General features: G+C 41.4%; 1 protein-coding gene across 1 annotated transcript in view; it reads right to left on the bottom strand.

Annotated features, from left to right (window-relative positions):
- Positions 1 to 4,324: 4,324 nt before the first annotated feature.
- CALCR (calcitonin receptor) overlaps positions 4,325 to 11,689 on the bottom strand; it is a gene marked incomplete at both ends in the record, with an annotated part of 60,156 nt that continues 52,791 nt past the window's right edge. Inside the window, 2 exons of the mRNA XM_079538370.1 lie at positions 4,325 to 4,546; positions 10,062 to 10,103. Of these exons, the coding sequence (XP_079394496.1) occupies positions 4,325 to 4,546; positions 10,062 to 10,103 (264 nt within the window). The remainder of the gene's footprint in view (positions 4,547 to 10,061; positions 10,104 to 11,689) is intronic.

Genomic DNA, 11,689 nt, shown 5'->3' with positions numbered 1-11,689 from the left:
AAACTCTCTTGTTTATTTCATTATTATAGCATCTTAATATTCATTGAGTATACAGTGATCTGTTCCGGAAACTCTGAGAAATACTTTTTTACTCTTAATGACACACTGAGCACTCACAGGGTGCTTCAACACAAGTTTGTAAATTGCCTGGGAGTACCTGCAAAATACTGCACTGCACAGAAGGACTTGCAGCTCGTGATGATGATACTTTGGAATAAAGCCCTTAGAGGTGCTGTAATTAGCACAGGCACCAAAACCAGGAGTTGTTCAGAGGGCCATAACTCTGGCACTTTCCTGAGTCTTAGGGCTGCCTGGGGTGTGAATTTCACTGGGTCGTTGCATGTAGAGCTGATTGTGTGCTTTCTCCTGAGGTGATGCACTCCTTTAACTGGAGGTCTGACATTCTCTCACTGCTGCCTGATGACATTTCCTTTTTAGGACACATGCTTTTTTTGTGCCAAGTCCCTCTGAAAAGGGTGTTTCTGCAGCAAGCACAACAGCAAAGGCCCAGCTGCCCCAGGAACGCATAATTCTGCTTGCTGCTACCATTAGCTGAAAAGTCTCCCACTTCCTCCATGTAGCTAAGACTAAATGTCCAAGCAACATGGCCATGAGCTGTGATGCTTATGCTGCACAGACTCACTGGCCTGGGATCGTGCTGCTCCAATGCAAATGAGTTTGAGGTTACAAACGCTTCTATTTCTGCGCAGTAATTGAATAACTATGCATATGTAGCTTCAAGAGGACACATCTGACTTTTAAAATTCAAAGCACTGGAAATGCAGAGTCTTCCATGCTGTTAGCATTTACGATTTGCATCTTTGAAAAATGGCTTCAATTTGGTATGTTAAGGCTGGCAATGGACAGAGGAGGATTTGGGAAAGAGGATGAAATTCACCTGCTTGTTATGGGTAGTGTCAACCCAAGACAGAGTTATGTTGCAAGTTATAAATACATCAGCACTTAGCAGTGGAAATGCTTTCAGACTCGTACACAGAAAATTGTCCTGCCTTTGTTGCTCTTTTATTTCAGCTAGAACACATTTGTTAAGCAAATCAAAGTAGAAAAAAAAACAGCAGGGCACACTTTAGGCATCCAATTTCCTCTGTGCTGATTCTGAACCTAATAAATAACAAGCATCATCTTTCTGATAGATTCAGTTGTTCAAACAGAGAAACTGCACAAACTTTTCTTTCAGAGCAAATGTTCATTCAACTGAGTTTTCACGTGTTGGGTGCAGTGTCAGAGAGAAAACAGACACAGCAGTGTTGCCCAGCGTAAAGCTGTTTTCCTCTGAAAATATACCTCAAATCCACTGGTCCAAGCACTGCTCCCTTCCAAATTTCTGCTACATTAATACTTAACTTATTCATTTCTGGTGAAGGTATTAGTGACAAGACTCCCTACTGCCGAGACACTGTAATTATTCAGGCCATACCAGAGCTCCCAGTATTACTGTCATTAGTGTATGGTGCTTTTCGTGAAACAAGAAGTGAAATTCACCTTACATGTGCAATGATGACATCTCAGGCTATTTCTGAGATGAAGAAAGATAGCATTTTCAGTGGGAAAAAAGTTTGGATTTGAAATTAATCCCAGGGTGATTCCAACAAGAAACTCAGTGTGTGTGGAACACTGACTCTTCAGTGGCTGCAAGCAGCTGTCACTCCACTGAAACAAGCACTGCCACAAAGACCCACATAACCATGCAGTGTGTCCACCTCCTGAGACTAAAAAGTAAATCTTAAAACCTCAGATCCTAAATTTAGCATTTCAGAGCATTCTACTGAATAGAGCAAGAAAAAATGACTAGTAAATGGAAAAAAAAACAAAAAACAAAAAACAAAAAACAACCCAACCAGTATAATAGGAAAACATTTCAATTTTGTACATACACAGCTTTTACTTTTGTGTACATGATCATTATTAAACTCTCTGCGTTATGTACATTTCTTTCACAATCAGCTCATCTATGCATTCAGACCCTAACATTGCCTTCTGGAGCTCTCCTGGGAAACATGGTGTGCCTCAAACCATTCAGAAACACAGCATCCACAGCAGAGCCACTTTGTGATTACGTTTTTCTCTTTCTACTGTTCACTGGTAGAAACGGCAATATGTGGAATACAGATTAAAAAAAATAATTGCCTTTATGTTCTTTAAGTCGGAAGAATAAGCGTAGCTTGAATGAATACACAGGGCTCTATTTTCTTGCAGCTGTTCCATTAGATCAACCATGTGATGAACTGCACATACTGCTTGTTCCCAAGATCTTGTTCTGTGGCCGCAGCATCGAGGAGGAAGCTCTGGTTTCCCTCCTGTGTGTGGGGACATGGTTCCAGTTCATAGGCTCTGTGCAGCTCAAGTAGGTGGACACATTCAGCAGGTCTCCACTTAAAATTTGCAGATGAATACTGAAAGGTCTAGATGTGCCAGTGAGGGAAAGTCTGAGCCTTTAAAACTACAAATGAATTTACTTTGAGCTCAGCCACTTCATTGCAACTTTTCTCCCTTTACTATATCTGACAAGATATGGAATTAAGGCTATTCTAACCTATTTTAATATTTGATATTTTAAGTACCCTAGGCAATGCTAAGCAGAAAGAACATTATGGATTGAATCACAGCAAGAATGTGAAGGAAAAAAAATCTTACATCAATGAAGGAAATCCTACATGAATACAACTGTAGTTTAAGAGATGGCATGCTGTCTTGTTCTGTTCACCTGCCATATAGGGCAGCACTTTTGCAGCACCTACCTCAGAGTTGGCATTCAGACACTTGAAATGCACAAGTGCCTCTTGCATGACTGCATACATCTTCCAGAGTGGGCTGGGCTGGAGGCATCAGACATAAATGATTAGCAGAGAAAACAAAGGAGTACCAATAACTTCCCAACTTCCTTCAAACTAAAGATTGTGATGAGTACCGTGTTAGCCTTTGGAATAAATATCCCATGCACATCTAAACAAAAGGCAAAGAAGTGGGAGATCTTCAGGAGAGTTTGCCAAAGATGCAAAAAGGAATGGTATTGTATTCATTAAACACTGTATGGATAAAATGCTGGAGGAGTCACAGCCTTGCTAAACTTCCTTGGTGCTGTCCTTGCTGCTTGCAGATTCTTTTTGTTAAGCTTTCTGAAGGAAATTCACCTACTGTCTTCCTTTTGTGATTTGCAAAATTTTTTAGAGACAGTACAATAACTTCTAACTCCAAATCAACACTCTCTCACCTGATTTCTGCCTCAGTGATCACACAGACTCTAACAATGCTTTGAATGTGTGATAAAAGGTGCTCATTACTTCCCAAACTGCACATTCACCTTGTTTTCCTGGTGACAGACTCACACATGAAATTGTCACTTTCAATGGTAAAGGAGTCAGAACAGCAAACAGATTGTAAAAACAGTTCTGTGTGCTATGACATTAGTTCCTTATTTCTTACAAGGGATCCTTTACTGCTATGATCATAAATTTGTTAGAGGCAACCACTCATTTAGCATTCATCTCTGAGTGGCTATTAAAGAAAATTTTGAAACAAATTTCCCAGTTTACTCAGAATGAAAGAATCATGCCTTAATGATGAGTTCTGGGTTGGGTAATTGGGTGACAATTTTTCCTATAGATGCTTTTGAACTACCTGTATTACTGAAAAGAAATTATTTTCAGATGCCTCCAGGACTTGTGACAGATCTGGCTGTTTTTTTGAGGGTGTCTGAGATCTCAATATACAAACACAGCTTTACCATCATTTGTTTTATGCACCTGCTAATGGGATGATGATACGTTGGGGTATTTGTTGGAGATCATGAAGATGTGAGGACTTTGGAATGAGTTTTTCTGTTCCTCTGCTTGATTTGTCTCGCAGTGTGCAAAATCTCTTCAGAAGTCACCAGGTTCCTCAAATGGGGAAAAGTAAAGAACCGCAAGACAGTTACATCATGCAAAAGTTGATAGTTCAAAATCTGCTGTTAAAGAAAAGTACTGACAGCAAAAAGTGTGGAATGTTTCCAGTTGCCAGGTACCAGTTCCCTCTTTCCTATTTGCTGTGCACTCCTGGTGCTGCTGCTGCTGGATCATCACTTGATGTGGGAGGTGTAGGAAGGACATGGCCTGGCAGGCACATCCATGCTCAGAAGCATAAACTGCTATTCCTACCTCTGTGCCAGATTCCCTGCACTGCTGCTGTCAGAGGCTGATGTGGTTTGAATGCCGTGTGTCCAGTCACCCAGTCTTGCTCTCTTCCACTTGGATTCCCCACTCTTTTACTCTCTTTGTTCACAAGCAGGACATGAAATGGTGTGTCTGCAGTGGCTGCTGCCCAGCTAGGCTGATGTCTCCCCAGACTTCAATGCAACAAGTTCAGAGTCGTCTACATATCTTCCATTGAGCTGCTCATTGTTGGAGTCATGATGGTACAGGTAGACAGGGACCTCTGTGATGGATGTTGCTGTATAGGAGGTTGATCTGGTGGAGCAGTGCTCTCGACGCCTTTGGCCCCACTGGGTTTTGTACTGTGTCCACTGCCTCTTCAAAGCCCCTTGTACCTGTTAAGGTAGGTTAAGTTAGGGTAATGCATGATCAGAACTAGTGAAATTTTAGCACTTTTAAAACTTGCTGCAGAAAATAGGGGAAAAAAAAAAAAAAAAAAAAAAAAAGACAACAATAAGGAAATAGGCAGACCGAGCCTTGTGGAATTTGACTGGAGCTCTCTTCTGCCCTCTCTTCCCAGCTGCAGAAGCACTCGCTCATGCCCTATCCTGAGATCCCTTCCTGCCTACCCTACAGCAGCAATTGTTTTTTCAGTGGTCACTGCTTGTGAAGAGAGGGAGGGGGTGGTTTTCCCATAGGAGGTCAGTGTGGAGAAGAGTGCTGCATGGGAACATAGCAGTGCAGCGCAGTGGGAGAAGAGGGAAGAGAAGGTAGGGATGAAGATCAAAAGACATCTCATGCTGCACCTGAATCCTTGCACCTGGAATGGCAAATGCACTATGATTTTGAAGAAACTTAGCCTTGAATAAACCTGGCAAAGTATACTTCAAGAGCTTGCCAAGGCTCATCTTATAGACAGAGCCAGTTCATTAATGCAGATAAACAGAGATATTTTTCTGGTAGTTCAAGAGGAGGTTCTGCGCTGGCAAAAAAGCTAGCATTGGTCACAGACCTCCGTGTAGCGGAGAATTTCAGCTTTTGGACATTCATCCTCTAGGAGCAAAACATTATATTCTACATTTATATTAATATTCCACCCTATGCCAGGATGTGACTGAAGCTGCTGAGGCTTGCCAGGGAATAAGAAGCCCATCTCCAGCTGCACATTTGGGAGTGCTGGCACCCTCCAGTTCCTTCCCAAAGGCTGTGCTGAGATGCAAGCAGGCAGTGGGCAAAGCTGGGCTCCATCCATTCAGTTCAGCTGTCCCATTTCCCCATTGTGAGGGCAGGAACTGAGTGCCGTCACAGTGTGCTGTGACTCAGTCCTCCAGCAGCGGGAGAGACATGCAGATCCCAGGGCTCAAACGCTCATGCTGCAGCAGAGCTGTGTGTGGTTCTTGCTCAGTGAGCTGCTCTGGGGCCACTCTCCAGGCTCTGTGCAGAGCAGTACCTTCCACTGATGTAAACAGGTCTCAATGTCTTTAGTATTTCCTGTGACTCCACAATCCTAATCACTCCATTGATATATATATATATATCAATATTATATATATATATCAATATATCAATATATATATATAGTAAAATTCGATTGACTCCCCACCCATTGCAAGAAAGCTGTTCCCTGTCACATAAGGGCAAGACTTCATAAGGAATTCTGTGAACCTGAGATGCTCACTGGCTGTGCAGCAGGACTACACAATGTGCCAAAAATGGATTTTTCAATTGCTTTGGATTTTTATTTTTAAGCCAAGGAGCGAGCCACGGTATGAAGACTGATGCTATAAATCCTTACTCATGCAAGTAGTTGCACTGACCCGGGTATGACTCCTTGCTTGAGTAAACAAACGTTTGCTGGACTGGTCCATTAAAAATAACTGAAAGCTATCTATCTCCATGCTCAGTTTCCAATACTACCTCTATTTTGCTATCACATAGCTCAAGGCAAAGTGGTTAAGAGTTCTTATCCTCTAGAGAAATAAATTTCTATTTACCTTCTAACACACAAAGAAAATAAAACTAACGGTCAATGTAGATTAATTAGCTATCAAGCACAGAAAAGATATATGGTCACAATGGGACTGTAATTACCAGGGCTGTGGGCAGAGCTTATATACCAAGATTTGAAGTGAAATGGCTGCATGCATGGATGTGCAGTATCATATCACCACCAAAGTTTATTAGTGAAAAAAACCTAACTGCGTGGAAGAGTACTGCAGCTGTATCACATAATAAGGAAGTGCACAAAGTGGAACCTGTACAGGTTTTAGTCTCTTTAATACTGCCTTTTTAACATTACAGTGCTCCAGATGAATGCTGTAGTCTGGTTACCCTAGAAGCTACATGAAGCAGGAAGAACAAAGTCTGCCAGGAGACGCTTTTTGTTTTCTTCTTTGTTCTCAGAAGTTTTTGTTCTCAGAAGGCAATGGTGCTGTGGTATGTATGGACTGGGAGGGAGCAGACACATCCCTTCACTAGTATTGACACTGGTCAAGGCTTACAGGCCCCGTGGAGCAGTGAGAGCACCAGGTAGGAGCAGCTGCTTTCGTTCCAAGTGCTGGCACCTACAAGAGTCTGGCCACCCTTGGCTAGTGGGCTACATGAGGTGCTGCACTTGGGTAAAGCAATGAGTAAACCTAGATTTCTGCCCTGATTCCAAGGATCTCAGGTGATCGCTGCTCAGTGCCAACTAAAACTGTTCAGGCACAGATTTCAATGTGTAAGCAGCCTTACTGAAAATCACACGCCCAGCCATACTGTGCTAACAACCACAGAGGCTCCTGCCATGTTTTCCTCTGTGACTGCAGATGGAGGAAAGAGAAACTCAGAGAAATGAGGAGCCTGAATTGGCCTTCTCTGCTTTTGAAGACTTTAAAGGTTTTCCTGTTCTCCATTATCCATTCATGCCTCTTTGGCACATGAGGTATGTGGCTGTTATTTGGTGGTGTTTTTTTTCCAAAGAGACTTTCCATTGTGTTGGCCAGTCTTGCAGTCCAGAGGTAATCTCAGGCCTGGAAATGTGGTCTGGTGAGCAGACTACTGAAGAGTCCTCGTATCATCTGCACAACACTGTTGTTACTGGACAGAGAAACTACAAAGCTGTTGAACACTAAGATTTTGCACGAAAATACATGAGAAGATTAATCATTTAAAAAGTCCTGGAAAAGTCCATTGTTTATGTGTTCTTCCACATGAATGAGGGACTGATGACATTTTAGCAATTTTCCATTTCTTTCTATAGATAGGCTTATGGCAATAAAGTGAGGCTGTGAGGTAGCATGCAAACAAATTCAACATAAAATACTGTCAGGTGGTACCGAGTTTAGCACTGTTTGTCCTGGCTAAGCTTCATGCATTTTAGCCTTGAAGTTAAATATTCCAGTAGAAAAAAATAAATTCCTGAGTATCTAGTTTTCTTACTAAAATTAATCTGCCTGCCCTGTGCTGAATTTTCTCATGACAAACCACTTTGAATTCTACTCTACGGCATCTATACTCTACGGATGTATACAGTGGCCTGGAAACAATCTCCTGCCATGACTGAAAACCAGATTGTGGCTTTGGTCTGTGTCATACTGCACACAATGAGACTGGAGGGGATTATCTTAGCTTAGTTCTCTTATGCAGCTGAACTCAGAGCTCTTCTCCCTTTGTCAGTGCATAATGCCATCTTGGTGTTAGCCTGTTTAGGGCAATCGGTTTGATTTAGGTTAGGTTTAGGCCCTAAGTAGCAACAGAGTAAGCTTATGTTTGAAATTAGGAAAAATTTCTTCTCAGAAAGAGTGGTGAGGTATTGGAACGCGCTGCCCAGGCAGGTGGTGAAGGTTTTCAAGAAGCATGTAGGTGTGGCACTGAGAGACTTAGTGGGCATGGTGGTGATGGGCTGATGGACTAAATGATCTTAGTGGTCTTTTCCAACCTTCATCATTCTATGGCTCTATGATTCTGCTGCTACTCTGCATGTTCTGCATATTCCATTACGTTTTGTTGCTGTGTGACAGACGGCAGCAGAGGGGCATTCTTACTAAATGGTGCCTGACATGGATGTGTGCATGAAGCAAAGGTGTGGAACTGTATTCCTCCATGCAGAAAAAATGGCACCCACTGACACTTATTGCTGCTTACTGAATGTCTATGGAGACCAAACAGTGGATGGTGAGTGAGGCGGTGGGTGGTGCATTTCAGCGGTGGCAATGGGCTGCCAGCTGTGCCGAAAAGGCTTCTGGATGTGACTGAGGGTCTGTATGCTTTCAGTGCTATTTATTGTTGCTTTTCTTCATTTTAGCACTGCTACAACCTTTAATCTAGGCACAAATGTTCTCATTAGATTTGGAGAACTACAGAGTAATTGGCCTTTTGCCCTAAAGCTATAAAATATAAAGCAAATATGTTTTGCAAAATCTAATCAGAAAAACTTGAAGGTGACCCTGGGGGGAAGGAAGGACGAAGAAAGCAATCCTGAAGGCAAGGATTTGTGTGTAATACATTGTCTGGAGGCAAGCGAGGACATACTGGCACACTGCCTGTACAAAGCTGTGCAATCAGTCCTATAGGGATATGCTGTTTCAAGAATTGCCTGGCTTGTCTCTTCATTTTTCATGCCATGTTCTCCCTACCAGAAGGAACCAGAAGTCCTGCTGCATGTGCAGAGCATGGGGACCGAACTGTGCCAGAAGGTGATAACAGTAGAGAAGAAATACGGTGGTAGCCTGCAGGTTCCGGGGGTGGACGTGATACAAGAAAAGAATAGCACGTCTGCCAACTTTGCTTAAATGGTCTAAACTCTGAAATGAGAGTGTGACTTTCTGTAATATGATCTTTATGACTGTTATTTCATTTTAAGTTCTGGTGTCCTCACCTACTTATGTTCTGCCATTTCCCTCTTATGTCTCCCATAAGCTGTGGGAGGCCTCTTTTACTATTGCATTTCAGTGTACCTTTACAGGGTGAGTCAGCCAGAAGCAAGTGTACAGTGATGTCAACAATAGATGGTAGAATTTAATACACTCTGCCATTCTGAAAGCTAGAAAACCAGCCAGTAGCACCTTATCAGTTGGATAACTTGCTTCAAGTCACTATCAAAAATACAGCATGATCACATCGTTACTACTTGAGAATAACATACAGGGATAAACAAAAGTAAGAATGTCCCTGTAGGGTGACGTACGGAGTGTTAGCATTGCAAATTTTGTTCTGTATCTAATCTATCTGCTCTGAATTCAAAGCAAACTTTTTAAAGGGATTTCCAGCTTTTCTGAGATAATGCTGTGGTTTATTTCTCTACAGTTAAATGGTTCCAGTGTATCACAACAGCTTACCATCTTTGGGAAATGGCTTACTGGAGGAATTTAAATGGCTCTTGACATGTTACAAACAGCTATTTTTATAAAAACAACTTAGTGAAGTGGACCTAGATACACTTGTAAGTATAAACATTTGATCAAGCTATAAGAGAAGGGGAGACATCCTTAACTCCTTAACTCAAGCCTTAATTACAGCTTGATAATTACTGACCTTAAAAAGGCCAGCACTAATCTTCAAAGAAGGGAAAGTAGTTGCAGCCCTACAGGTTCCTCTGCTCTGACAATGCTACCATGTGTAGTAGCTCTGTCAACTGTTTGAGTCTTTTACTAGTGTTTTAATACTTTACTTTGACCTCTAATTTGTGTGGTATTGTGGGTGAAAGGGGGAGAGACACGTCTGTGCTGCACTTGGTGCTGCTGACTTTCCTGACTTAATGGGGTATTCACATAGAAATTTCAGAAATGCACAGAGCTGCTTGTATACAGATCTTGAAAAATATCTTTCTCTGCCTTTGAATTTTGTAATTCGAGATGCTTCATTTTTGTACCAATCAACACCTAACTATTTTTGAACTTTCTTTTCTCTTGTTGTGTTGTAGATACATACCTCACCATTGAAGAAGCAGAATATAGTCGCCACAAGCAAGCCCTTAAAGGAAGAAAATGAAAAGCATTTAAGGATCAAAATATATACATAGATATTTGTTTGCATTGTTTGGAAAATGAGGCTTGAGGCATGCCAGATAAACTTTGATCCACTTCCTTTCCATCACAGACATTTCACCTAACATCTCCCTAATTCTCAGTTATATTTTTACACCAGTTTTTGTCTTTTCAATATATTTTCTAGATCATTTCTAGATTATCTGTTCTGCCTATAAAGTTATTTTTGTTTGAGAGGGCAGGAGAAGGATAACTAAGTGATATTGGCTTTATGAAGTGAAGGCAGAGGAACTGCCCCACGTGCTGCTGTGCATTTGTCAGAGTGAAGTTACCCAGTTAAGAACTGTCACACAAGGGAAGCCCGGCTGTGCCAGAAAGGCTTTCAATTGAAGTGGTATGATGAAGTGGACCTGTATGTGCAGCATCAGTATGGATGGGAAAGTGTGAAAACAGATATTATAGGTCAGAAAAAGGGAAAATAAACCAACACAAAACACAGGTGAATTAGAAGGTAAGGAAGAGACTGAAAATCATAGCTTGTTACTAAACCTCTTGAAATTAATTTCATTATTGCCACGTTTGTTCAGATATTTCCTTACCTCTACAGGATTAAACAGGGTCAAGCCAAGAACATGAGGTGAGGAAGTGTGAAACAGGTAAGAGAGAAAATTCTTGTGCATATAGCCTGCTGTTCAAAACCACATAATTACACTGCTCTGTGTTTCTAAAGAGCATTAACTCTTATTAAAATATCATTACATAACAATGCCGGGAGCCAAATGCCCTCATTTTAGATTACTTAAAGCTGTTATTAGAAACCAAATTTATGGCAGTTTGTGAAATTGAGGGAAAAACTGCACTGCAATACTCTGTGTTCCCAGGGGCTGCTCAGAGGTACTTTACAGCTGCATCTTCTTTATAAGCTCTCATTTTACTGATTACCAGTTAAATTATAACTGATGCTTTGTAAAACATCTTGGACCCTCAAATGCATGTTTTAGACTACAAAGATAAGGTAAAATGTTGTAGCAGAATGCTGTGTCAGGGACACGCATAAGCTGATTTGAAGAGGTGCTATCACCTGAATTTTAGCAATGATTTTGCTCCAATAAAATTTCTTTAGTTGCAATATGTAGTTGCAAATAACTTCAAATGTGAAGACAGAGGAGGAGGAAGGAATTGGAGTGAGCAAAATAAATCTTTTTTATGTTTTGGGAAAACAGTACCCTCCGAAAACTCCAACTCCAGAATACAGTATGTAATGCATAATAGTTTTCCCCTATGCTCTGGTTTGGGAAACACCATGAAGTCAACCAAAAACTAATGCCTTAACAGCAGACCTTTGGCAGATCACAGATGCCTAAATCTGAAATTTATGCAAACGTTACACTTCCCTGTGGCCTATAATGATTATTCCCCTGCACTGTGCATGCTATGTCAATTTGTGCTGTCTTGAAAAACATCTGCTGTGGTACTGTATGGTATATGGTCACATTAAGGGTTTCGCTATTTTGCTGGAATGTGTTTATATTAACAGTAGTCAGCCATAATGGGAACTGAGATGGATTTTGA

This window comes from Tetrao urogallus (genome assembly GCF_951394365.1).
Source record: "Tetrao urogallus genome assembly, chromosome: 7".
In the NCBI taxonomy this organism is placed as follows: Eukaryota; Metazoa; Chordata; class Aves; order Galliformes; family Phasianidae; genus Tetrao; species Tetrao urogallus.
This window is presented reverse-complemented; position numbering and strand designations above follow the sequence as displayed.